Genomic DNA, 27,614 nt, shown 5'->3' on the forward strand with positions numbered 1-27,614 from the left:
AAAAAAAAAATGAGAGGCCCGCGTACCAAAAAAAAAAAAAAAAAAAAAAAAGGAAGAGGAGGAAGGGAGAAGGAGGAGAATAAAAGAAGACAATATCAACAGCAAGAGCAACAACTAGGTGAAGGGAACTTGCCATAGTAGAAGTCATTATCAAGTTGCAGTGGTTAAGGTGGTGAGGTTTAGCATAGAGATAGATCAAGAGAACAGTGACCCAGTAAAATAGTCAGGACATGTGGAAACCTGATATATACAGAGGTTGTAACAGAGAATGCATATATATATTACAACAAGGTCAGGAAGAATTCCTTCAATAAGACACCAAAAGAACAAATGGCAAATGAAATACATTTGGCAATAGTAAACCTAAGTCACTGTTATTCAACTGAAGATACAAAAGATAGTGAAAAGATATTTGCAATACATAAAACCAACCAAAGAGCGTCCAAAATATATAATTAATACCTGCACATCTGTAAGAAAAAGACAAACATTCCAACAGAAAAAAATATATTAGCAGAAGGCAGATTCCTTTTCCAAAAGAGGCTACGTGACTTCTACCCTATAAACACAAGAAAAAATGTTGAACCTCATCAGTAGTTAGAGAAATGCCAAACCACAATTAGATGGAACTTCTCACCCACCAAAATGGCCAAAAAGAAAAACATTGGTTGATAACAAGTGGTGGTGAGAATGTGGTGCAATGGGAACTCTCACTCGTCACTGGTGGACATGTAGATTGTCATAAACGCCTTAGGAAACAATTTGGCATTACCTGGCAAAGCTCAAGGTGTGCGTGTCCTCCATCTACCTTGCGATCCCATGCCTACTTGTTATCTAGAGAGACTCTTGCCCACGTGCAGGTGCATGGGGAGATAAGTATGTCGAGGGCAACATTGTTTGTAACAGCAAAATATTATAAACAATGAAATTTTCTTCACCAAGGAAGTGGATAAATTGTGCCATGTTCATATAACAAAATTAATTTCATATAATAATACAGTACTATACCAACGTGAAAATGAGGACACTGGATCTGATGCCAAAACACAGTGCTGGGTAAATAAAGCCCGAGGTAGGCTGTGATACAAAGCATAATAAATACCACTTCTCTAAAGTTTTAAATTATGCAAAAAACACTCCCTGTTTTTCATGATGCTCAGAAGTTTTTAAAAAGTAAGGGAATAGAAAACAATCTGGAAAACAATGTCCTCTGGGGACTAAGGACAGAAGTGAAATTGGGGATGGGGACACAGGTGGCTTCAACTATATATTCGCAGTGCTTTATTTCTTAACCTTGAATGTGAGTACTTGGCTACTTATTTATTATTCCCCCATCCTTTATAAAAAATATCTGGTCCTTAGATACACAAAAGTAGATTTTTTTTCATAATCGTGGTTCAAGACAAACTCCTTATACCTGGCTTTTTTGTTACATTTTTTTCTTTTTTTATTGAACACACTTTTAAATAATACAACGAACCGCTGGTGAACCTATCAGCCAATCCGAGAACTGGAAAAATTAGCAATAGTTTGCCTGTATCTATGTGTCCCTCCCTTATCCTGTGCCCCGCCAGCCCCAGAGCTAGCCACTACCTGGAATTTATTCCCTTGGTTTTTAAATTAATGTTATCATTAATAATAGCATATTGTTGAGGTTTCGTGCTCTGGAACTTTGTAAAAAGCATATCCTGCTACAAGTAGTCCCCTGGAACTTAATTTTTTTCCTACTCAACATTCTGTCAGCGGCATTCGCTTTCAGTTCCCGCTGGCTCCTAGCGGCCTCTCTCCTACCAGGTGCTTCTCCTATGCCCACCACGTGGCTCCTATAGTCTGTTACCCTGAGGTTCCCAGGCAGACAACCTGCAGTAGATAGAGTCCCTGGGCCCGCACATCCTTAGTGGCCTCAGGAAAGTGGCTTCACTCTCCCAGCCTCAGCTCCATTGTGAGTGAGAGTTTTTTGAGAATGAATGGAGACAATGCATGTTGATTTCTCAGTGACTGCCTGGTCAGTTGACAGTGCTCAGTATACACTGTTAGCTCTTAGTATAATAATCACTGTTATTGTTATTCACTATGTGGGCACTGCCCTGTGTTCTGGACGTATTTAATAAGCTAGCATATCATTGGTCACTGAGTAACTTTTTCCAGTTCATTTGTATCTTAACTGAGGGTGGCTCATCGGCTCCAAGAAGCCCAACTGCTAGTAGTGGAATGTGTGGCCTTCGCTATAGGCCCTTGAGGGTGACGCTATGAAATTGGGCTTTTTCCTTCTTTTTCTTCTCTTTCTCACTAAGACCACCAAAGTCTGGCCAGAAGTAGAGGGAGAAGAAGGTGAAAACTGCAGTGGCAACTTGGAATAGAAAAAAGCTTGAGCCCTGGCCCTAACTGGGGAGGTTAGAGGAGTCAGGAGGATGGTTCAAGTGGTGGCCCAGGTGTCCACAACCCTAGAGCTTGGGCCCCTCCCAGCCTGGCCCCTCCCAGATGAGTACACCATAGTTTACTCTTTTTGTTGAGCTCCGCTGAAGGGGAAAATGCGTCAGCTCAGCCAATTCCTCTTGTTGAGAATTAGACTAAGCTATTTAACCTCTTCTTATGTCAATATTCTCATATGTGAAACCCGGTCTAAGAATGACACTGCACAATGCTGTCGTGGGGATAAACTGACACAGTGTAGGTTAAGGACCTAATACCATTTTATAATCTCTATACAAATATCTATCTATCTATAGACATAATTACATACATGTATATATATATGTGTGTGTGTGTATATATATATATATACACACACATACATATGGCATGTAAGTTCACTTTTGTTCATTCAGTTTTCATTCATTCAAAGGGAAAGTGAACTACTGTTCTTTCTACTTGAACTACTGTACTTTCCCCTTGAATGAATGGAAACTGAATACATACAAAGAAAGGCAAGTCTGGAATAAAAATAAGGAGATTAGGAAATTGTACTCAGGAAATTTATAAACAGAAAAGGAGATGAAGTAACAGGCTGAGTCCAGTTGTCCAGTTGTCCCTGAACAGCCTGCCCTGTTCATACCATTACTGCCACACCTATTGATACTTAATTACTGGGACGTGCATCTGTCATACACAGCAGCTCTTGGGGGCAGAAAGAGAATCTCATCCCTAGGTTACCAGGGGTGAGCTCACCGGAAAAGTCCAATATCACAAGGAAGAAAGCCCACACTATGGGAGGCAGTGGTGGATGTCTGGTTTTATTAAAGTGTCTGCTTCTTGAGCCCCTACAGCTCAGTTTCCTGAGAACCTCATCTCCCAAAGGCAAGACATTTGTAACTTACAAGATGTGAGCTATAATTAGAAAACCTTCCATCATCACCTTCATTATCAGTCTCTGCTTTCATAGCACTTGTGTTCCTAGAGGGTGGGCATTGCCCTTGTAGCATCTGGTCCTCACAGCAGTGCTGAAAGTGAAGATACCAATGCTTCCTCGAGAGGAACACTCACACAGAGAGGTCGAAAGCTTTGCCCCCACAGGCATCCTCTGTGGAGCTATCTATCATCCTACCTCCTTTCCCATCAATCCAAAAAAGGTGTGAGGCAGCTTTCCAAAATCTTCTGAATTCTGAAAAATAATTTAACCCTTGAGGCAGTAGATAGGAGGAGAAGGGGCAGGTGGCGGGTGCAGCAGCGATCATGTCGGGGGGAGGTGAGCTCACCCAGTGCTCCTTAGAAGTGAGCAGCTTGTGTGGCTCCGAGCTTCCTGATGAAAGCAAAACCAGAAGCAAGTTCTTGGTCCCAAGCCCAGACATATCAATCTGTCCCTGTAGGCAGTACCTTGATAGCACCATCCCACTAAACAACCCCCCTTGGATAATAAAAGTAACAAAGCAGTGAAACGACAAAAGCACAGGAATCCAGAGGGACCCTGGAACAAGGACAAGTCTTGAGCATCTTTCCTAGATGGTAAATCTTGCCTGTCTCCCCACTAGGGGAGGTAGACGAAGCTTCTTGATGAGGAAGGCTGAGCTGTCATTTCTCTTGAAATCTAGCTCAGTGCTGAAGCAGGCCCCTAACTTGACTCATTAGGGAAGTGGCTCTTGATGGGCAGAGAGACTGGGAATGTGAATTGCCTGCAGTTGGCTAATGATTGTAAAACAATAAGGCTATGACCATCACACAATGTGTACCAGCAGAAGGAAACTGATAAAGGCAGAAGATAGGAGCAGGCATTATTTAAAAATACAAAAGCAGACAACAGTGGAAGTTGAAGAAGCAGAGCCTGCTCCTGTCTTTAAAAGTCTGCTACTCAGCAGCTATGTCTCAATTATTCTCTATTTAAAAACTGTATTTATTTTTATTTTATTTAGTTTGTATTTTGCTTCTCAATTTTGATTATAAAATTTCTTTTTGCTTACTGAGTTTAAAATTGTTTTATAGGAAAAGTTATTGGTTTTTTTCTTTTAATTTTATTTATTTTTACTTTTGGTTGCTTTGGGTCTTCGTTGCTGCACACGGGCGTACTCTGATTATGGTGAGTGGAGGCTACTCTTGGTTGCAGTGCGTGGGCATCTCATTGCAGTGGCTTCTCTTGTGGAGCACGGGCTCTAGGCACGCGGGCTCAGCAGCTGTGGCTCGCAGGCTCTAGAGTGCAGGCTCAATAGTTGTGGTGCATGGGCTTAGTTGCTCCGCGGCATGTGGGATCTTCCCGGACCAGGGCTCGAACCCGTGTCCCCTGCATTGGCAGGCAGATTCTCAACCACTGCGCCACCAGGGAAGCCCAAAGCTATTGGTTTTATTCTTTATGATTTCTCCCATTACTACATTAAACTTAGAAAGAGTTCTCCTGCTCAAGAATTTGAGTTTTTATTTTCTTGAAATTGTTCTCTAGTTTGAAACTTTTATATGTAACTTTAAAATTCATCATTAGCTTTTTTTTTTTTTTTGGTATAAAGTTGTGGAGTGGTGATGTATTCAAAATTATTTCCAGATTCTTTACCAGTTCTCTGTTGAATAGTCTTCCATTCTCTTTTGATTTGTCAAGTCTTCTTAAAGACACATTATTATAAGTTATTGAAATAGTATAACCCTATTTCAGAGTTCTCCTGTTTCAGCGAGCTGTGTCTATTTTTAGTAACATGCCATTAAAATTACTGTAATCTTATGATACATCTTAATATCTGGTATGAATATTCACTCTCCCTTACTAACATGTTTTAACAATCTCTTAGTCTCACTTTCTTCCTGTCCTTGTTGTCTTCCCCCTCCTCCTCTCTCTCTCTCTCTCTTTCTCAAAATCTTCTGTTCCTTCTAATTGAAAAGTAATTATGAAATTTGCGGGTAATTTAGTTTCTGTCTTATTTCTGTCAATATGTATTTATTTATCCTCTGCCTTTTCCCCAGTCAACATTATACCATGTGTATTTCACATATCCTGGAAAACTATTCAGATAATTAATTGGAATGAATGCTAATATCCAACTCTATGGAAATTCCTTAATTTAATTAGCCATACTAAATAACGAACATGTAAGTCATTGGCAGAATTATTGCCAACAATAATAAAAGCTTTATTTCAGAGTTATCTATTCTGTTTCACTGAAAGATGAACACCTTTGTACATAATTCTTCATCCATGGTTTTATTTACTTAATATGTATTTTATAAATGGAACCATTGGCAACATTATTAATTCTTTTGATACTTACCACCAAATTGCTTTTCAAAAGAGGTACAACAGTTTATATCCTATTGCAGGGATGTTAGAGTTCCTAGGGTTTTTTTTTTTTTCCCCCAACACTGTATGTTATTATTTAAATAAATTCACCAATTTGGGAACTGGAAAATATCTCATTTTTTAAAATGAGTGTATATATTATTACAAAAAAGTTTGAAATTTTTCATTTGTTTATTAGCCATTTATATTTCTTCTGTGACTGTCTATTTTTGTTTATCCTTCATTTTTCTAAAAACACTTTGTGTTTTTCTCATTGTTTTGAAAAAGTTTCCTTGTTTTTACAATAAGGACATTAATCTTATGTCTCTGTGTTTACTCATCCAGATCAATTTTGAAGATGTTTTGTCAATTACCTTCTCCTCGTCTCTCCCCTCCCCCACAAAACAAGATCATTGGGATATTTTTTTATCAGAATCTCAATAAAATTATAAATTAATTTTTGGAGAATTAACATCTTCTTAATATTTAAATTTTCAATCCAAGGAAATGATACAGCTTTCCACTTATTCTTTTACATCCGTGTAAACTTTCTGTAGTTTACAAATAGGTAAAAAAATTTCCTTTAAGATTATTCTCTGTTATTTTATATTTTTATTGTTACTATGAAAGATATTTCTATTATGATAATTTCTAACTGCTTATTGCTATACATAGGAATGCCATTACTTTAAAAAGTATTTATCTAATGTATAGTTTTTTTACTTAATACTCATTCATACAGTACTTTTTAGTTCATTCTTAGTTTTCCAGTTAAATGAGGATCAACTAGTGTTTTTCTTCTTTATTAATACTATTTAGGTTTATAATTGTATTTCATATTTTGCCGGAATTTTCAAAACAATGTTGAAATTTTAAAAAGGAGCCTTCTTTTTTTGTTCCCCATGTCAGTGCTATTCTGATACCTATCTGGATTCTTCTTTCTTTCACCTCCTTGGCTTGGGAGTTGTGATCTTTTTCAATGCTTTTTTTGGGGGAGGGGTAGGTCAGATAAAAAAGTATTCTTAGCATCTGGCATATAGCATCCTCTTAGATTTGACAGATACATGTATTTGTGTGTATAGAGAATCCTACATACATAATTACATATTTGTGTTACGTGCTCTGAGTGTTTCTGAGAAGCCTGGGTAGATGGTGATGCTGTGAATAGAAACTGAGACCACAGGAGGAACAGGAGGTTTGGAAAATGATATCTACTGATAGCCACAAGGATACTGAAGCTCAGACCAGGATCTTCTCAAAGGGTTTCCTTTTGCAGGATGGGACAGAACTCACTTGTTTTAACATGTGAGACATGAGATTGAATTGACAGCAAACTCAATGTGAGTCAACACTAAGATGTAGGTGCCAAAAATAATTATAAGGCTTGAGTCGCATGCGCCCAAGTGTAGGAGATGAGGATAATCACTGCTGCCTGGAAGCCTGTTACGTGGCTGGCGCTATGCTAGCTGCTCTCACACACATGACTTACTTTGTTTGCATGACAGTTCGAAGTGTCATGATTCTCCCAGAGAGCGGAACAGAAGCTTAGTACCTAGAACGAGGCAGAGCAGGGCACATGCCACAGTTTTTATGAAGTGTAGGTGAACTGATTGATAAACCCAGATGTGGTCTGATATGGTATGGTTAACAGTCAGGGAGCCAATCACTGTGTTGTATTATGGTTAACTTAAGGAACTGAAATTTTAAAAATTATATTTGGAGGACTGTTCCCTGCGAGGGCAAAAACAACCAATCTACTGCTGTGCTATTACCCACTTGCAAGATTTCGGTTGTCATCTGTATGCCAATAATCCTAAACATTCATATCTCCAGTCTGAGCTTCCCCTGGGTATCCTGTAGACAGGCAGCTCACATTCAGTCCCAGGGCTGAGAGTTTCCCAAAGACCTCTTGGTAAGCACTAAATGCAATCATTACGGAATAATTTTAATTACTATTTTAACACAATTTACTGAGTGCTTATTATGGACCAGCCACTGGACTAAATGTTTTGTATTCATTACGAAATGAATAGTTGAATTTTCCCACTAATCTTACAAAGTATATATTATCCCTATTTTGTAGATGATAAAACTGAAATGATAAAACTGAGTCAGTAAATGGTTAGAGTTGGGTTCAGACCCCAGGTTTATTTGGCTGTAAGTGTAAGTGTGACTTCCCCAAAGTCCTCCAATTCCCTTTAACTCTGTTTCAGACTTTTTCAACTCCATTCGCACCTGATTTCTTCTTTCTCTTAGATCACCATCAGTCATGTTTGTGTGCGTCAAGAACTTTTATTTTCATATTGAGATAACAAAATTTATATTTAAAAATATTTATGTTTATGATTTTATATTTATTTAACAAATGTATTTAACAAAATTTAGCACTTAATATGTGATAAATACTGTCCTAACTGCTTTACCCATGTTAGCTCAATCCTCACAACAGTCCTATGAGTAGGTGTATTGGTGTCCTAGGGCTGCCATAACAAATTGCCGCAAGAGAAATTAATTTTTCACAGTGTTTCTTAAAGGCAGAAGTCTGAAATCAATGTGTCCTTAATACCGTACTCACTCCAATGGCTGTAGGGGAGGATCCTTCCTGCCTATTTCGGCTTAGGTGGCTCCCAGCATTCCTCAGCTTGGAATGCATAGCTCCGGTCATTGCCTACATCTTCACACACCCTTCTCCTCTGTGTCTTTCCCCTTCTATTCTTTTGTAAGGACACTTGTCATCGGATTTAGGACCCACCCTAATCCAGAGTGATTTTATCCCAAGATCCTTAACTTAATTACACCTGCAAAGACCCTTTTTACAAATAGGATCACATTGACGGAGTCTAGGTAAACGTATCTTTGGAGGAGGGTACCCATTCAAATCATTGCAGTAGATGTGACTATTGGCTTCATTTTACAGATCAGGAAAAGGACACAGAGAGGTTAAGTAACTTCCCTTAGGTCTCACAGCTAGTGAGCAGCACAGCCATTTTCTCCTCTTACCAACTCCCAGGGCCTTTGATCGTTCATTTCAAGGTCTCATCTGCAGGCATGAATCTCACCCAGATATCTGCAACATTTGCTATTGGCACTCAGCCCAGCCACTGGACTGGTTCTTATTTTATACAGGTGACCTCCAAACATGGACCTGCGTACCTAGTCAAGCTGCGGAACCCCTGGGGAAGAGTGGAATGGAAAGGAGACTGGAGTGACAGGTGAACTTCTGAGACTGGCTGGGAGGGGTGAGCACGGGGTAGGTAAAGGCTGCAAAGGAGGCTGCCTTTGGCACACAAATTCAAATGCGTGCTTTTGACATTTTCACATATGCATTATCACTTAATCATTTTTACAGATGAAAAAATGAAGGCTCAGAAAAATAAGTGGAATATTACTCCTGATAGAATGTACTACACTCTATTTATTATACATTAATAAAGAGAATTGTTGGAGGGACTGGGTCTATGTGGAAAAATGGCATCCAAAGATTTATATAAATTTTTTTTGGCTACGTTGGGTCTTCGTTGCTGCGCTTGGGCTTTCTCTAGTTGCAGCGAGTGGAGGCTACTCTCCATTGCAGTGCTTGGGCTTCTCGTTGCGGTGGATTCTCTTGTTGCGAAGCACAGGCTCTAGGCGCGCAGGCTTCCGTAGTTGTGGCATGTGGGCTCTAGAGTGCAGACTCAGTGGCGCACCGGCTTAATTGGGAATGTGGGATCTTCCCGGACCAGTGCTCGAACCCGCGTCCCCTGCATTGGCAGGCGGATTCTTAACCACTGCGCCACCAGGGAAGCCCGATTTATATAAATTTTAAAGTGTTGTAGAAATATAGCATCATAACGTTGTTGGTAGTGGTTTGTTTAGGAAAACAAGTGCTTGTCTTTGAGAAAAATGACGGGTTAAATTAATTTTGGTAGCTGTGTGATCTTAGGCAAACTTTTTAATTTCTTTGAGCCAGATGTGTGATGAGGATTAAATAAAATGATGGGCTTTATTCCATAGTGTCTAATCTGCTGTTAGTCTCATCCAGAGTAGTTTTCATTTTAGATATTATATTTTTTAATACTAGAGATACCATTTGAGAATATCTTTCACTTTTCTCTTCATCATGTCCATAGTTCCCTTTACATCCTTGAGAACATGAAGCGCATTTATAATGGGTGTTTTAATGTCCTTATCTGCTAATTCCATCATATCTCTCTTATTTCTAGGTCTGTTTTTACGTGTGGTCATGGATCACATTTTCTTTCTTTTTTTTTTTTTAAACATCTTTGTTGGAGTATAACTGCTTGACAATGGCGTGTTAGTTTCTGCTTTATAACAAAGTGAATCAGCTATACATATACATATATCCCCATATCTCCTCCCTCTTGCGTCTCCCTCCCACCCTCGCTATCCCACCCCTCTAGGTGGTCACAGAGCACCGAGCTGATCTCCCTGTGCTATGTGGCTGCTTCCCACTAGCTATTTTACATTTGGTAGTGTATATATGTCCATGCCACTCTCTCACTTCGTCCCAGCTTACCCTTCCCCCTCCCCGTAACCTCAAGTCCATTCTCTACATCTTTGTCTTTATTCCTGTCCTGCCCCTAAGTTCTTCAGAACCATTTTTTTTTTTTAGATTCCATATATATGTGTTAGCATACGGTATTTGTTTTTCTCTTTCTGACTTACTTCACTCTGTATGACAGACTCTAGGTCCATCCACCGAACTACAAATAACTCAATTTCATTTCTTTTTATGGCTGAGTAATATTCCATTGTATATATGGCCACATCTTCTTTATCCATTCGTCTGTCGATGGACACTTAGGTTGCTTCCATGTCCTGGCTATTGTAAATAGAGCTGCAATGAACGTTGTGGTACATGACTCTTATTGATTTATGGTTTTCTCAGGGTATATGCCCAGTAGTGGGATTGCTGGGTCATATGGTAGTTCTATTTTTAGTTTTTTAAGGAACCTCCATACTGTTCTCCATAGTGGCTGTATCAATTTACATTCCTACCAACAGTGCAGGAGGGTTCGCTTTCTTCCTCCACACCCTCTCCAGCATTTCTTATTTGTAGATTTTTTGATGATGGCCATTCTGACTGGTGTGAGGTGATACCTCATTGTAGTTTTGATTTGCACTTCTCTAATGATTAGTGATGCTGAACATCCTTTCATGTGTTTGTTGGTAATCTGTATATCTTCTTTGGAGAAATGTCTGTTTAGGTCTTCTGCCCATTTTTGGATTGGGTTGTTTGTTTTTTTGATATTGATTTGATAGTGGATCACATTTTCTGCTTCTTCATATACATAGTGATTTCTTTCTTTTTTTTTTTTTTTGCGGTATGCGGGCTTCTCACTGTTGTGGCCTCTCCCTTTGCGGAGCACAGGCTCCGGACGCGCAGGCTCAGCGGCCATGGCTCACGGGCCCAGCCGCTCCGCGGCATGTGGGATCTTCCCGGACCGGGTCACGAACCCGTGTCCCCTGCATCAGCAGGCAGACTCTCAACCGCTGCGCCACCAGGGAAGCCCATATACATAGTGATTTTTTATTCGATACTGGACATTGTAGATTTAGTTGCTTAGGGATTATTTTGATACTTTGAAGTTTTCTTTTAGGACAGTTCTAGGAAAACTTTTAGTTGGGGCCTAACTTGACCCCACTACTAAGGTGTAGACCCTTTGGGTTCTCTACTAAAGACCCCATGTATACTGTAAGGTCTTTTGACTCTGGCTGGTGGGAATTCAAATGATTTCCAGCCTGGTGTCAGCTCTGGAAATTGTTCTGTGTATAGTCCAGTCTTGTGGGATTTCATTTTATGTATGGACAGATTTTATTTTAGCCAAAGACTCAAGGGAACACCTGTTAAGTTCTCTGGAGGTCCTTGTTTAAGTAGCCCCCTCCTCTTGGGCACTTTCCCCAGCAAATTCTAGCTGTCTTGTCTCCCTGAACTTCAGACTCTGTCTCTTCCACTCAGCAAGACTGCTGGGCTCTTTGTGGGTCCACTTCCCTGCGTCACTGTCCAGGGAAGTAGTTTCAGGCAGGAGTCTAGGCAATGTTAGGCTCACTTTATTTGTCTCCCTCCTCTTGGGGTCATAATTCTGTGCTGCCTGCTGTCTAATGTCCAAGAGCAGTTGTTTCTTGTATTTTGTCCCATTTTTAGTTGTTTATAGTGGGGAAGTGGTACATGAAAGCCTTACTCCTTTGTAGCCAGAAACAGAAGTCCAAAATGATGGGCTGTGGAAAAAAACCCAATAGTAACATAGGTTCCAATGCTAGTTCTGACATTTAATAACTTTGTGACTTCAAGCAAGTGACCTAATCTCTTTTAACCTCAGTTTCCTAATCTTTGAAATGGCAATAAAAATCCCTACTTTGTAAAGTTGCTGTTAGCCTTAAATGAAATAAAATATGTCAAGAGCCTAGCCCAGAACTTGGCTCAGAGTAAGTGATGAATAAATGTCACACGTCGCTTTCATAATAGAGGATGTGAGATGTAATTGTCTGCAAGCAGTATGAAGATGAGAATAAATAGCAACACTATAGAGCATTTACTGAAGAATTTCTTGCATGTCCCTCTCAATCCTTTCCTTCCCCATGAAAACATTTCTTTTCTGTTTTCAGCTCAAGTACGTGCGAGCTACTGAGCCTCAAGGAGAAGATTCTGCTGCTGAGGAAAGATGATGATGGGGAATTCTGGTATTTGACTCAGAGACTTGGGGCACATGCCCTGGCTTACATTAGGACATCCAGCCAGCAAACGTTTACAGGGTGCCTCATGTATGCCAGGCATACATGAGATCAAGAGAGATCAAGAGACAAGATCTCTTATACAGAGATCAAGAAGACCCTTTAGGGGCTCATGGCCTAGCAGGGCAATCAAACAGTCACAGTCTCTGTGATGAGAGCAGAGACCCCTGGCATGGAACTCAGCGGGTGCTCAAAGCAGAGGGTGGGTGTGGCCACTGCCTCCTCTCCGACTTCTGTTTCTTGCCAACTATAAACCACCGCACCTGTGCCCTCCAGAGCACAGCAATACTACCCCCACCCACCCCGAAGCCTCTCACCCCTTTTTATGAAAGGCCACCAGACACCCTGAGCTGATGCTGCTTCTGGGTGTCTGACATGAGACCCACCTGTTCCCCGTTCCTTCCACTTTTCACCCTTACTATTAACTCCCACGCTGTCCCTCCTCTCCCTGTACCCATCCTTTTCAGACTGCTGTGTCCCTTTCGCTCTTGAAGTAAGTGGTCATTGAACTCAAGAGTCCTGCAAATACTATGATTTCTGTTTACAGAGAGTAAACTGAGCTGGTTCAGACAACACGCCTTGGGGCACAACGTTAGCCAATTGGGGCGAAGATTTTTATCAATTGATGATGAGGAACTGATTTGTGCAATTCTTATTGAACATGTATAAATCAATTGACTAGCTGTGAATGCCCCAATTCCACTTTATCACCACCATTAGTGGCCCAAGAACATCGCCCTCAGGTAGCCATTGTTGGAGGCTTCTTCCAGCCACAGGGTGGGGTTTCTTGGTAGCACCACCTGCCCGAGATGGACCGTCACACTGGTCCATCCAGCCCCAGTCTCATGGGTCCAAAGCCAGCTCAGCTCTGCATGGGGGTGTGGAGGCTGGGGCCCTGGGTCCAGCAGAGGTCTGGGATGCCCGTTACTTAGTTGCAGCCTCCCTTCTGGTCCTCATGACTGGATGTCATCTCCTTCGTCCTCTACACAGGATGACACTGCAGGACTTTAAAGCACATTTCATGCTTCTGGTCATCTGTAAACTGAGCCCAGGCCTGCTGAGTCAGGAGGTGGTCCAGAAGTGGTCGTACACCATGCTGGAGGGGAGATGGGAGAAAGGGACCACGGCTGGTGGTCCGACAAAGTCACCCCGAGGTGAGCCTGTGCACAGGAGACAGAGGCTCTTGGGTCTAAAGGGGCAGCTTCTCCAGGCAAAGGTGGGGCTGCAGACAGAGTCGCTGCCCAGGGCGCCTGGCTGAAGGTGAGGGGGCTTTGCTGGCCAAGCTGCGTGCGCTGGCCCCGGGCTATGTGAACCAGGAAGATGGGGCACCTTTGTCCTAATTTGCACCAGGGCGTAGAATTCTCAGTCAGGCTGCCTACCTCTTGGGGGTGTATCTTTCCAGAGGGTTCCCTTTCCTAATCGGCACCAGGCGGCCACAGGCGCACAGGCATAGTAGGAGGTTGGGTCACATCTTTCTGTGGTTTTAGGATAAGGTCACTGATATGCTGAAGTAACCACCCCATAACAGGCAGGATTGAAATAGTATTTATATCGTATGCATCAGGCCCTTCTTACCTAGAGTTTGGTAGAGAAACAAAATCAAGGATTCCCAGGTCATCAGGTATAGGAGATGAAAGTGTATACATTCTCCAAGTGGAGAGGTTTGGGGACTGTGTCCCTTTCTCCACAATGGGCCGTCTCTTGGGTAGGAAAGATGTGAAGGGGGTAAGATCTCGGCGGGGCCCGGGTGGCCCTGGCTCTGCCTTCATCTCCCCCACAGTGTCCCCCCGAAGGCTGAATCTGCACATAAGCTAAGGCTTGGTCCCCACAGCTCTGCCCCTTCCCTCCCACCTCTTCCACCTCGGGTTCTTCTACGGACACACAGACCTGAGAGTTACTCTCCACTGTAGCTTTTGCCCAGCACACTGCCTGGCACAGACTTTGTGTCCTGGAGATGTTCACTGCCTGGGTCAGGGACTGTTAACTAACTGAAGAGAATGTGCCTGTGGTCCCAGGGGAGCAGCATTTTAACGGGGACCAAGCCTTAGCTTATGTGCAGCTCTGTCCGGGTGGACCCCAGCTCTGTCCGGGTGGACCTTGGGTGGGAATCCCGGGGCAGCACCCTGGGTCTGTGCTCCTCTCTGTGGTTTGGCAAGCAGGATGCTAGGGGAGCCTGTCTCACCTTGGCTATGTTCTGCCCCAGACACATTTTGGAAGAACCCTAAGTTCCTGCTGTCGGTCTGGAGGCCCCAGGAGGGCAGGAGGTTCCAGATGCCTTGTAGTGTGCTGGTGTCCCTGCTCCGGAAGCCCAGGCACAGGCACCGCAACAAGAAGCCTCACCTCGCCATTGGCTTCTACCTCTTCAGGGTAGGTGGGCCTCTCGTGGAGTCTTATCCTTTCTTCCTGTTTCCTGTCCTCTTTACCATCCATCTCTGTCTACCTACATCCTTCTCTGTCTACCATGGGTGCAAATCCTTGGGAATATGTGATCTAGAACAAGCCACCTTCTTGCATTTGAACATCAGTTTGTACATCTGTAAAATGGGGACAATGATATTTATGCAAAAGATGGAGTAAAAGAAGATCGTGTAGCAGTGCTTATCATTGTGCCTGGCACACAGTTGGTACAATTAATTCTAGTTCCCTTTGCCCCTCCCCAAAAGCCAAGCTTACCTTGCCTCACCTTTATCCAGGATTTCTGATGATGGATTAAAATGTCACTGACTGGAACAGCAAGTCTTATGGGAGGGGAAGTGGCCTCTGGGTAGAGTCTTCTTGTATACCAGCCTCCATTAGAATTCATGCTTGTGAAAGAGATGGATTCACTGCCTAATGAGGCCTCTCTTTTTTGTTTTTCAGATGAGCAAGGTGAGTTGCACACTTGCCAGGCTGGCCCTGGTAGGGAGTGATGTCCCGGGTTCACTGAGACTGCAGCAGCCTTATGTAAGGAGCCACGGGAAGGTCTGGCAATAATGCCAACTGCCTCTGTGTGTGCAAGTAAAGAGCATCTGCTGTTTTTATCCAAGGGCCCCCCAAAGTCCTTACACCTCCATAGACAGGTCTGAGCCTGATGTAGAACCGATACATTTTAGAATCGATTAAATCCCTACATAAATACTTAGGGCTAATATTGAAGACTGTCACAACGTAGGAAGAAGGAAAAATCACAATCTTGCCTGAGTTATGAAGCCCATAATAAAATAGATCTATAACAGATGGGACATCAGGAGCCCATGCAGCCCACCTACGAGGGGACGAGGGACAAAGGCTGGGAAAACAAAACAGAAACACAGGCAGAGGACAGCAACAACTCTGTTTCAGCTGAGTGGCAGCCTAGAGGGATCAGTTAAGAAGGCCTGAGCTATCCCAGCCTCTGAAAGGTGGTGGATATTCTTTGTTTCCCAAAGAAAACAGGAGTGAAAGACTTAATTTTCTCAGATTGGACTGAATCGAGTAAAAGCGTTTTTGTAAAGAAACCATTTTGCATTGGGTGTCTTGGCTTGGTTGGGTTTTTTGTTTTCCTCCCGAGGGAATACTGAGCGCTCCCAAAGTTGCCGATTAATTTTAAAAGAAAAAGTGATTTAGTCGAGGAGTGGTGGTGGGATGAATTGGGAGATTGGGATTGACACATGTACACTAACATGTATAAAATAGATAACTAATAAGAACCTGCTCTATAAAAAAATAAAATTAAATTAAAAAAAAAAGTCTAGGAAATAGTATAAATGATGCCAGATCTCTAAATAAACATTGGTAAATCTAGACAAATCTAAAATGCCATGAATTTCTATTAAATTCTACTATTCATATAAAAAAAAGCTATTTATATCTAAGCCTATTCCTAAATAGAATTGGGTCAACCTACAATAAAAAGTATAAACAGAACAAAACTATGAACCAGTTACAGAATTCAAAAGGCGAGAAAAAAGTTATAAATAGATGAGAGATAGGGAAGCAGTTAATTCTACCAGGAGCACTAAACCTAGAACAGCTACTGCAGCTGATTATAAAATTTAGTTCTGAGATTCCTGGCAGCCAGGGCAAAGACAGCAAAGGGCTGATTTTCTAGTTCTCATTGTCTCAGTAAAGAAAGCATGTATCACCAAGAGATACATTTTGTTTCCCCAGCCCTAAGTGGAATCTGGGAAATGTCTTTATGTGGTGGATAGTGTCTTCAGCAGCAACTGTGTGCATCCCCCCTATGGATCTCCCCTCCCTCCATAGCCCTGCATGAGAGCCAAGGGAAGAGGAAGCAAGAGAGAAAAATAGGGCCAAAGGGGGATATAAAAGAGAGAGGGAGAGAGAAAGAGAGAATAAAAATAAGAGATAAAACAAAACACAAACCAGACCTCTGATCTGGGTCTTCTGAGCTTTGGCCAGTACTCTTTCCTCTTTCAGAGGCTGCTTTCACTGAGATGACACGGAATATCCAGTTGATCTGTATGGGAGATGGCTGGTGGTCCGTCTGTACCTATGAGCATAATCATGTCATGATCAACCTTGAAATGGTAGCACATACATGGAGGCAGCTTCAGGAAGTATCGAGAATGTGGACATTGGAGCTCAGCTGTCCTGAATTCCAGTCCTGGCTGAGACTCTTACCCGCTAGGTGACTTTGTGCAGATGACCTAACTTGTCTGAACTTCAGACCCTCAACTGTAAAGTGGAAAGTGCAGACACAGTGACATTCCTCACCTCATCTTGTGTATGATATTGTTTTTAACACAAAGTCAAATCAGTCGACATATTTATTCAACCTCATGTAGGGTTCCAGCAAAGGTGCCCGTCCTCTACCCACAGAGCTATGATGACCAGAGGAGACTGCCTCCCAAGTTCTTCTGGGAAAATGCTCCCCTGAATTGGCCTGAGACGTTTCTCAGAGAGAAGGAGGTGAGTCGGGAGCTGTGGCTGGAGCCTGGGACATACGTCATTGTGCCCTGCACATCTGAGTCCTGCCAGGAGTCTGAGTTTGTCCTCAGAGTCTTCTCCAGGAAGCGCGTCTTTTAGTAAGGTCCAGGCCTCTCCCGGAGGTTGGGGTCCACTCGGGCCAGGGGAGGGGGGCAGGGTGAGACGAAAATGGCGGAGGACGAGGGTCTCTGTGACCAGCACAGGGGACAGGGTGAGCAGGAGAGCAGGGCAGCTGTCTGCGCAGAGACATCTCTCACTTCTTCCTCCCCACTCTCCTCCTAACAAATGAACACTCTGCTGGACGTAGAGAGAAAAAGCTAGAACAGGTCTGGCCCCTGCCCTCCAGGGGCTCAAAGGCTGGAAAGGACATGGACGTATGAACAGTTATTTATGTTATGCTGTGTCTGGGGTAAGCGTTTATCTGTCCAGGGTGTTTGGAGAGCACCAAGGAGAAGCATCTGAGCCACCCTTCCATGGTCCTGGGGGAAGCAGGGGTGGCCTTAAGGACGTGGTGATTCCTAAGAGACGCACAGGGTTTGTTCAGTTGAGGGGGGCTGTCATCAACCATCAGGCTCAGACGAATCAATATACACTCATCCCAGCCAAACTTATTACAGGCCTATCTCGGCGATATGGCAGGTTTAGTTCCAGACCACTGCAATAAAGCAAATACTGTGTTGAAGAGAGTCACAGGATATTTTTGGTTTTCCAGGGCATATAAAAATTATGTTTACACTGTACTGTAGTCTATTAAGTGTGCAATAGCATTATGTCTTAAAAAAACAATGCTCATACCTTAATTAAAAAATACTCGGGAATTCCCTGGCTGTCCAGTGGTTAGGACTCTGCGCTTCCACTGCAGGGGGCACAGGTTGGATCCCTGGTCAGGGAACTAAGATCCTGCATGCCGAGTTGTGCGGCCAAAAAAAAAAAAACAAACTTGACTGCTAAAAAATGCTAACCATTGTCTGAGCCTTCAGTGAGTTAGAATCTTTTTGCCATAGTAACATCACTGATCAAAGATCACAGTAACAAATATAATAATGAAAACGCTTGAAATATTGTGAGAATTACCAAAATGTGACAGAGAGACAGGCAGTGAGCCAGCGCTGTTGGAAAAATGGCGCCCATAGACTTGCTCTATGCAGGGTTGCCAGAAACCTTCAATCTGTAAAAAAATGCACTAACGCGGAGCACAGTGAAATGAGGTAAGCCTGTATTTTGCCTATGATTGTTCCGACATGACAGCCCTTCAGTGCTAGAACCCAGGTCTTTTTCCATCATATTTCGGGCATAGATAGTTTATCTTGGTCCCAGGCCTCACTGCCTTGTGAGACCACTGAGTCTGAACGTATGAGCGGGAGTAGTTAGATGAGGGTGGGGGAAGGAAAGGGCACACGGGAGGAGGGTTCTGCTTGAGCAAAGGCCGTGGGGTGAGAACACAGGGCACGTGGGGAGGTACAGCCGTGTGCCAAGCCCTGTGCCAGACTGCACACTTCAAGGGCAAGTGGGGCGTCAGCTAAGGAACTGGGAAGGTGAGTTCCCAGGGGTGGGAGAATATTGGTCAAAACGTTCCCAAAATGATCCCCAAGAAGTAATTCGGTCTTTTCTCCCCCCTCAGTGAAATTGGCCGCAATTCAAGTGTCATCTTCCCTAAGGTGAGTTGTCAGGTGGAATTCCACATGATGGGGACTGTTTACAGAGCTGGGAAGGGGGGCTTCTCCCCTCACATTCAGGGGTCCGGGGAAGAGGTCTGCAGATCCTGCAGGCCGTACTCTATGGCGCACATAGTATGTTATCTATCGTGCCCTAGAAGTATGCAGGTTCTGCTGTTTTTGCACCAAAATAACTGCCCTCTGGTCAGGTCCTTGGCGTTGAAGGCCCGGAGCCCCAGATGCAGGAGTCACACCTCCATGTCCTTCTGTTTCTCTCTACCCGGTGTTTCTTCTGCCCCTTTCACGGTTTGCTACTTCCCCAAAGCCAGTGACGACTGGAGAAACAGGGATGTGGGTGAGTGCTATGGCAAAACATTTAAACCAGCACTCAAGGTCAGACTCACAGATTTCAGAGGCCTGGGAGCCGTGAGCACATTAGTGTGTGCCCGAGAGTCCATTCGTCCAGGGGAATGACCAAGTCCTTCTGTGTGTCTGTTCCTATAGGAGACTAGACCAAATGGAGGGCAGGATGAATTCTTCACCCAACTCTTTGAAAAGGTAAGTTGAACCAAGGGGGGGTAGCAAGGAGCAGGGCACGCTGTGGAGCCTATAATCCCATGGCGGGTGGGTTTGCATCTGCCTGACCCTGTGTGTAAATTGTGATTTAAGGCTTCCTAGTCCCCAAACTGCCACTTTCTATGAAAGCCCTCAAGGTTTTAGACAAATGAGTAGAGCTGTTGTTTCCAGAAGGCTCCTGTAAAATGCATATCCGTTCTTGGAAGCTACCTTGATTCGTTGTAGGAAAAACAACTTTAATTTTTAATCCCTGTGACAATGGAATATGGCAGAGGTGGGACTCAGTGTTGGGAGGTGTGGGTGGAGCCTGGCAATGATGAGCCCTGGGGGGTCTGGGGGAGGGACACCCAGGGAGAAGACCCCGTGGGTGGGTTGGTGGGGGTGGAACCGGTAAGAGGCATTGGGGAGGAGGAAGCCTACCCTCCTGGTCCCTTCCAGTTCTTTCCTTGGGCTGACCCAGGTTTGAGCACCAGCAAGAGGCCACCCCGTCCCTAACCTGAAGGATGCGAAATACATTTAGAAACAGGGCAAGAAATCTGGGCCTGACATCTGAGTGATGTCATTACAACTGGAAGAACATGAACTGCCTGTGTTAGTAACAGCCCTCCCGTCTTCTCTCATCTTCACCACTGGCATTTTGCTTAATGTCATCAGAGAGGATACATCAGAATCTTATGTGTGTTGTTTATAAAAGTTTTCCTCCATACCAGGGGTTTCCAAACATCTTCTGCGGCAGTCCTCTTTATCAAATGGAATCTCACAGAGAAACCTAACATATATAAAACAGATAAATATGAACAGATAACTTACAGCCATTATATAAGCTCAAATTTATGGTACTTATATTGCATTAATATGTCCTAAAGTTAAATGTTCATGTAAAGGGTTGCTTTTCTGAACTCTAAAATGGAAATCTGGACTCTTGGCTAAGGATAGTTTATTAGTAATAAAACTGAAACCCAACTGCTGAACTTTCAAAGCATCTCTATAGAACCCAGTTTGAGAATCACCGCTATTAGTCTACCTCTTAAGAGTCCTGCCCTGCTGGGGTGCTCTGAACTTGGCACCCAGTTAAACTGTTGTAGAAGTTCTTATGAAATTCCAGATTTAATTATACGTCTAGTCATGTTCCTTATGTGCAGAAAAATGGCATCAGTTATTCTGCCCAGAAATGGCATATGTGCCACCCTGAGCAGATGTGGGAGAGGCCTTTCCCAACCCCCTTTAGCTGTGGGCCCTCTGCATCTAACGAGCCTTCAGCAGTGATGATTCTCTTCTACCACTCTGCTTCTGCTCCAGCATCCAGAAATAAAGGCAGTCCAACTGCAGAAGATCCTGAACCACATGCCCTGGGAAGGTGAGTATTTCAGAGTCATCCTGTAGGACTCAGGGGTCACAACCTTTCTGAACTCTGGGTCTATTTCTCTTTCTCCTGGTGGGACATGTGAATGCCCACGGGTCCCCCCAGGAGCTGTGTCTTATACCAGGGTGGGTCGTGTGGTCTGACAAAGAGGTAGAGGAATTTATGCAGCTTAGAAAATTGTTTCTTTTTTTTTTTTTTTTTTGCTTAGTTGAGTGTGTAAAGATAGATGGCAGTGAAAATGAAGATTTCTGCGAGTTTGCTAATTTGAGAAGAATAGCTGAATAGTTCTTTCTTGGCATATAAAGTCCATGTGGAAGAATGGCATTCATTTTCTCGACCCGGCAAATAAATATTAAGTATCGACTAGCTTACCAGAGAGCTCTCTGATGAGCTCATAGTTAAATTGATTAACCCACAGAAACCTGATAGGAGCACATCACGAAGGAGAACTGCAGATGGGCGGTGTGGATGCCTTTGTATGAAGCTTGGGATAAATCATCAGGAAAGCTTAAAGCCCATATAAAAGTATTTTGAGTGAGAAAAACATGATTTTGAAAAAAAGTAAACCAAACAATTAAAGGGTATTTGCTACCTGAAATATGTGATTGCTTCTCCTTTACATGAAGCCAAGATTTCAAACCCAAACACACTCAGAAACTGTATAATTTCCAGGTGGTTTCTCAAAGCCAAACTCGGGTATCATAAAAGAGCCAGAAAGGGAGACTCTAGAAATTATACAATATGAGATGCAGCCCCTCCCTACACCTCCTCAAAAAACAAAAAAAATGTAAAAGAGATGGCTTCTGCACATTTAAATTTTTAAGGCGTTAATCACAAGTATGCAAAATGACTTTGGAAAGGATGGATGGACACATTGCTTTCATTTATTCCTATGAGAGGGTTTCTGGTTGATAGATCAGAGAGCTGCTATAGCTTTTGGCAAAATAGTTGGTAAAGTCTCCCATAATAAATGATGAAGTGTGGGTTGGAAAGTTGCAATATGATTCACAAGTTTTATCATCATCCCAAGAGTTATATAAATATGAACCCAGAGAGATAATTCTATGTTATGGGTCAGAGCCTATACGTTTTAAGTATTTAGTTGAGAGGCTCTGTATTCTGCCCTTGGTCCCCTTACACTTCCTCAACTTTTATCAATGGCTTGGAAGAAGACATGGCATGCAGGCTTATCAGATCTGCAGAGGGCACAGAACTGGGAGCAATAATTAATATAATAGCCAACAGAATTAAAATTCAGAATGTTCACCACAAGCTGTGCCCAAGCCCAAAAGATGAAATGTAGTCAGGGTGATAATTAAAATCTGCCATTTTATAATATTTAAAAAATCAGTTGCACAAGTTCCTAAGAGAAGAGACCTCATCTTTGTGGCAGTTAATTTGAAAGCTATCTGGTTAATTTAGTTGACCTTGAGCTTAACATGTGCTAATAGTTTCAAGTTGCTGCTAAATAAGCGAACCCAAATTCAGGCGGTATTTAATGGAAGCATTTAGTGTGTTTTTGAAATTGTGTTCCGAGAAATGTTAGAAACCGAGAGGTTTTAGTAAGTGTTCCATGAAGTAAAATGGGTTCGATTCTACGGTCAACGGTGCTTAGGAAATTCTGCATTAAACAAAATTTCAACATTGGCTCCTGTACACGGATCACGTGCTAAGGTACATGGTGATGCAGACAAGGGTCATAGATACAGAATATTTCAAATGGATTTGAACTCAAAACCCTTTCTCTGCAAAGCGTTTCCCTGGGAACCTCATTTGGGAAATGTGGACTGAAAATTTTGGAAGTGATAGACCCAGTGTACTCTGCTTAATCCACCTGCATCTGCAGGAGTGCGTTCCAGTCTTGGTACCACATTTTAGGGAGATGCTCGCAAAGCAAAGTGCGTAGAAGAGGGAGGTGAGGATTTAGAAACCATATCATCTGGGGAACCGATGGAGAAATGTTTAGATGTTTCGAATGGAGGGGAGGAGTCGAAGAGGGGACAAATACCTGTTTATGCTTTTCTGGAGGTAGAACTAGGACTGGTGAGTGAGTTTTACAGGAGCTTCCTTTGGAATTAACAGGAGAAATTTCTCCTGACTTGGAGCTATGGATTCATGTGAAAGAGTGAGCTCCCAGGACCGAAAGGCCATCTGTCAGGACATCTGAGATTGTCTCCCAGTTTGGGTGGGAGCTTGAAAAAGGTGCCCTTTCAGACTGGGGAGCCTGTGACTCTATCGTCCTGTCTGCCCCCATCCCAGCCCTCCGATACACAGGGCCATGTTCATCTGACCTACTGTGAAGCAAAACCAGAATGTTCTCTGCAGGGTTTTACTGTGTTACTGGGATGTAGGAATCCCCTCTAAGCCTTCTCTCTCTGTCTCCACTGTTCTCATTCTTCCTGCCCCAACGTAAATGGTGGTCGTTGGCCCCTATGGCCTGCCTAGGCAGCACTGCCCCTTCCTGTTCAGAAAAGGGCCATGCAGTCCTGGGGCCACGCCCATGCAGACTCTTTCTGTTCCTTCACAGGTCTAAGGAGCGAACAGCCTCTCTTCAGCCTCGAGGCCTGCCAGGGGATCCTGGCCCTACTGGATGTATCTTTTTGGGTTTGTGGGAGGATGCATTCTGCTGTTAGAGAGCTTTGCCCTGGAGCCAGGCGGCCTGGGGTTGAATGCCAGCCCTAGCACTTACTAGGTCTGTGATCTCCGACTAGTCACTTAGCCTCAGTGTGCCCCAGGTCCTCATGTGCAGCACAGAGATGGTATTAAAACCTATTCTGGGGCTTCCCTGGTGGCACAGTGGTTAAGAATCCGCCTGCCAATGCAGGGGACACAGGTTCGATCCCTGGTCTGGGAAGATCCCGCATGCCACGGAGCAACTAAGCCCATGCGCCACAACTACTGAAGCCCGTGCGCCTAGAGCCCGTGCTCCGCAGCAAGAGAAGCCACCACAATGAGAAGCCCGTGCACTGCAACGAAGAGTAGCCCCCGCTCCCTGCAACTAGAAAAAGCCCGTGAGCAGCAACGAAGACCCAAAAAATAGCAGCCAAAATACAAAAAAAAAAAACAAAAATGAAACCTATTCTGTAAGATTTGTATATGAATACAAATGAGATAACCCACGTAAAGTGCTTAGGACAGAAGTGTCATCGAAAAGTGATCAATATTGTTATTAATAACAATAAGCTTACTTCCTGACAGCGAGGATGAGGCAGCTGCAGGGTGGCGGTTAGTAACAATTCTCCAGGTTACAAGAAGCTTTTACAAGAGCCTCAGGGTCCTGAGTTTTCCATTTGGTGATGGGGCAGCAGCTGTCCCCATTTACAGATCAGGAAACCAGAGCTTGGGGAGTTCCGTGACATGCCGCGAAATCAGCTTTCTTTGTTCTCAACACTGTCATTTTTCTAGCAAACCCTCTGCCTTAAGTTGTTCGGAGTTTAATTACCCACGCCACAGAGAGGCACATAGAATGGATACTGTGAGAGGGGTTGCAAATATAAAGAATGTTGGCAGAAACTTTGCAGAGGCTGCGGGCAGTGTGGGATGGTGGTCAGGTATGCAGGCACTGGGGCAGGTCCCAGCCTTGTCAGCAGCTGTATGAACTTGGACAAGATCATGCTCTCTGAGCCCTCATTTCCTCATCCATAAGAGGGAGGAGTTAGTACCTACCCCACCTACTAGGTGAAAATGAAGTTCCATAGGTCAAGTGTATAGCTCAGTGCTAGGCCCACCATCAGGACTCAAAGAGAGGTGGTGTGTCATGGTGTTTTTGAGCCAGTCTCTCTGATGCGGGGGTACTTGGACGTGGTCTACAGGGCTAAGCATTCAGCTTTTAACCGTTCCTAAAATGACTAAATATAAGAGGCATCCTTAGCCACCCTGTGCCTGACTCCTTCCATGAGTTGGTTTTGACAACAGTGAAAAAAAGAGTTACTATTTTTTTATTTAAATCGCATCAGATTGGCCATGTCAGAATACCCTGCTTCACTAAGTGGTAACTGTCATCATCACCATCATCAGACCATCCTCTCCTCTCAGTGCTGCTGTGTTGCAGCTCATTCTGTCCTTTCCTAGTAAGGGCCAGGGAGCCCTGGGCTGCACTGAGCAGTCAAGGGAGGCCAGCTAGGGTTGGCTAACATTGAATGGGGTGTCTCAAATTGCACACTGCTGTGTGGAGGGCCCATTGCCTCCAGAGGTGTGGACAAAACTCCCCTGGCGGCTTTGACCTTAACCCTGCTATCAGCTTAATGCGTCTGGCACCATGAGTATCCAGGAATTCAGGGACCCATGGAAGCAGCTGATGCTCTATCAGGTAAGAACAAGTGTTCACCACGCCTCCCACGGGACAGTGCAGAAATGGCAATTCTGCAAAACTGTAAGGTACCCCTCTCCCTTTCAGCCCTTTCTACCCAACCACTCACCTAATCTTCCCTAATGTCCTTTTAGTGTTTCCTCCTTTCTCTCCCAAACTCAGAGAGCCTGTTGCAATAGTCTTCTGAATTTTTAAAGCGACATCTGATCACATCGCTTCCTTACTAAAAATTTTTTGAGACTCCCCATGGCCGTCAGTCGAGTTCACACTCCTTAGCATGGCATTTAGAGTCCTTCATAAATTGGCTCCCTCCTACTTTTCCAATCATTACTCACAACTCTCCTCCCGTCTCCTGAGTCATAAGGTTGGAAGCCCTTCAAAATTTGGATGGCGTGCTCAGATTAGGCACGTTTACCTATACCAAGACTCTCCATCCCCCGTAACAGAAAGACCGCCCACTCTCACAAGCCTTAAGGAGAACTGGGAGAGGAGGTGGGATCCTGACGGGGACCCCCTGCCCTATTCTTGTCTAGGCAGCCGGGCCTACCGGTGGAGCCTCACACTCAGCTGTCCTGCAGCCTTGACATCGGGGTGTGAGGGCTCTCAGGTGGGGCTTGGAAACGCCTGGCTTCCTTAGCCTTTGGTGTGGGCTCTTCACAGGAGGTTTTCCACAAGCAAGACACTAACTGCTCAGGATGCCTGAACTGGGCCCAGCTGCGGGCTGCCATGAGGGACACAGGTAGGCCTGGAGGCGGGTGGGGAGGTGATGCTGCAGGGCGCACACCAGGCAGGGGATGGGGCGGCGGGGGTGAGTGGTGCTGGGCAGGGTGTGTGGCGTCCTGCAATCTTCTAATGAGTAGGTTTACTCCCCGAGTTCAGAGGCCCAAAGACCAGGATCTGTGAATAACTAAACCATTGATTATTATCACTATGATCACAGCTAACATTTACTGAGGGTTGGCACATGTATACTCGCATTTAATCTTTGCCAACACCCTGTTCTAATCCCCACTTCACAGAGGAAGAAATTGAAGCTCAGAGAAGTTAACTTGCCTGGGGCTTAAATCCAGGACTCCCAGACTCCAAGGCAGATGCTCTTGACCACTAAGCAGACTGCCTCCTGCCTTCAAGGCCAGTAACCCACGTGATAAAAAGATCCTCATGCTGGTTGCCTAGGGGACAGGGATGGAGAATGGAGAGACAATAAAATTAATAGGCTAAATAATTGAAAAATTCACAATGAACCGGGTAAAAGAAGATCTTAGGCTATTAGGATTCAGGTGCTGGAAGTGGAGGGACAATTTAAGGGGCCTCAGGTGGGAGGGGAGCTGGGTATGAGGTTTCCGGCACCCACGGTGGGAACCCTTGCTCAATGCGGGAATCGCGCTCAGTGATGACGTCTGCCAGCTGATGCTCATCCGCTACGGTAGCCCTGACCTCCAGATGGCCTTCGTCAGCTTTGTCCGCTTGATGCTGCATGTGGAGAACATGCAGGGTGAGCTGGGGGGAAGGAGGGAGGGCCCGGGCTTCCTCTGCTCTCCTCGTGGATTGCCCACCTGTCCCCAGTTCAAGCACGAGAGAGGACTGCTGCCAGTGCAGGGAGCTCTGGGGAACGCTGGCTCTGTGCCTGTGAAACCTAGCTGCGTCTACCCGAACTAACTTATGCCCTGCCTGCTCCAGGGCCAAGGTGTGAAGCGGCTCGCTTAGAACAAGTGTGGCGCGTGTGATTGCACAGAGGCCGAAATTGGCTTCCTGGGTGAGGGGCCGTATGGGAGGAGCTAGTCCCTCTCGTTTCCAACACATACACACGCATTAGCTGTGTTCTTTTGTACTGCATTTTCACAGACGTCTTCCAAAACTTGACCCAAGATGGCAAAGGGATATACCTCCAGAAGCCAGAAGTAAGACCTTCTCCACGGGGTCGATTCATGTCATCTTAGGGAGCAGTGGCCGTTGCCGGTTCAGGGGCTTGTGAAGGAGAAGGGTTCTGAGTGCCCTTCGTTCTGCTGAGTGCATGATGGAGCACTGTATTCAGTGCACTTATTCATTTGTGCATCAAATAGGACTGGGCACCCACTGTGTGCCAGGCATATGTGAAGGTACAAGTGTTTGTTGAATGAATGAGGTGATACGCTGAGGAGAAAACAGCTCTGTGTCTGACACTGGCTGTCTTCCCCTTCCATTCAAGCTGCACAGATTTACTGAGCACCTGCCATGGGCCAGATGTGGAGACACTGGAGTCTGGAGTTGAATCATCTGCCCTTTCTGTCGAAAACACATCCTCCGTTTGGGCTGCTTAGAAAGAGACTCATAAAAGCTGGGGTTTCTTCCTTGACCTCGGATGTTCAGTTTATGGGATAAGCTTCTAAGATATAGGGA

The 27,614-nt window shown here is 44.3% G+C and overlaps 1 protein-coding gene across 1 annotated transcript; it reads left to right on the forward strand.

The window, feature by feature from the left end:
• Positions 1 to 6,524: 6,524 nt before the first annotated feature.
• CAPN14 (calpain 14) lies at positions 6,525 to 27,282 on the forward strand. The gene is made up of 15 exons (XM_027113915.1): positions 6,525 to 8,904; positions 12,299 to 12,373; positions 13,415 to 13,578; positions 14,628 to 14,795; positions 15,284 to 15,292; positions 16,823 to 16,883; positions 17,191 to 17,430; positions 18,954 to 18,990; positions 19,492 to 19,545; positions 20,863 to 20,920; positions 23,454 to 23,518; positions 25,167 to 25,235; positions 25,896 to 25,974; positions 26,614 to 26,730; positions 27,081 to 27,282. The coding sequence occupies exons 1-15, from the start codon at positions 8,741 to 8,743 to the stop codon at positions 27,173 to 27,175; spliced, it is 1,455 nt and encodes a 484-aa protein (XP_026969716.1). The 5' UTR covers positions 6,525 to 8,740; the 3' UTR covers positions 27,176 to 27,282.
• The last annotated feature ends 332 nt before the right edge of the window (positions 27,283 to 27,614 follow it).

This window comes from Aethalodelphis obliquidens, unplaced genomic scaffold, assembly GCF_003676395.1.
Source record: "Aethalodelphis obliquidens isolate GAN/ISIS:26980383/991018 unplaced genomic scaffold, ASM367639v1 scaffold12, whole genome shotgun sequence".
NCBI classification, from domain to species: domain Eukaryota; kingdom Metazoa; phylum Chordata; class Mammalia; order Artiodactyla; family Delphinidae; genus Aethalodelphis; species Aethalodelphis obliquidens.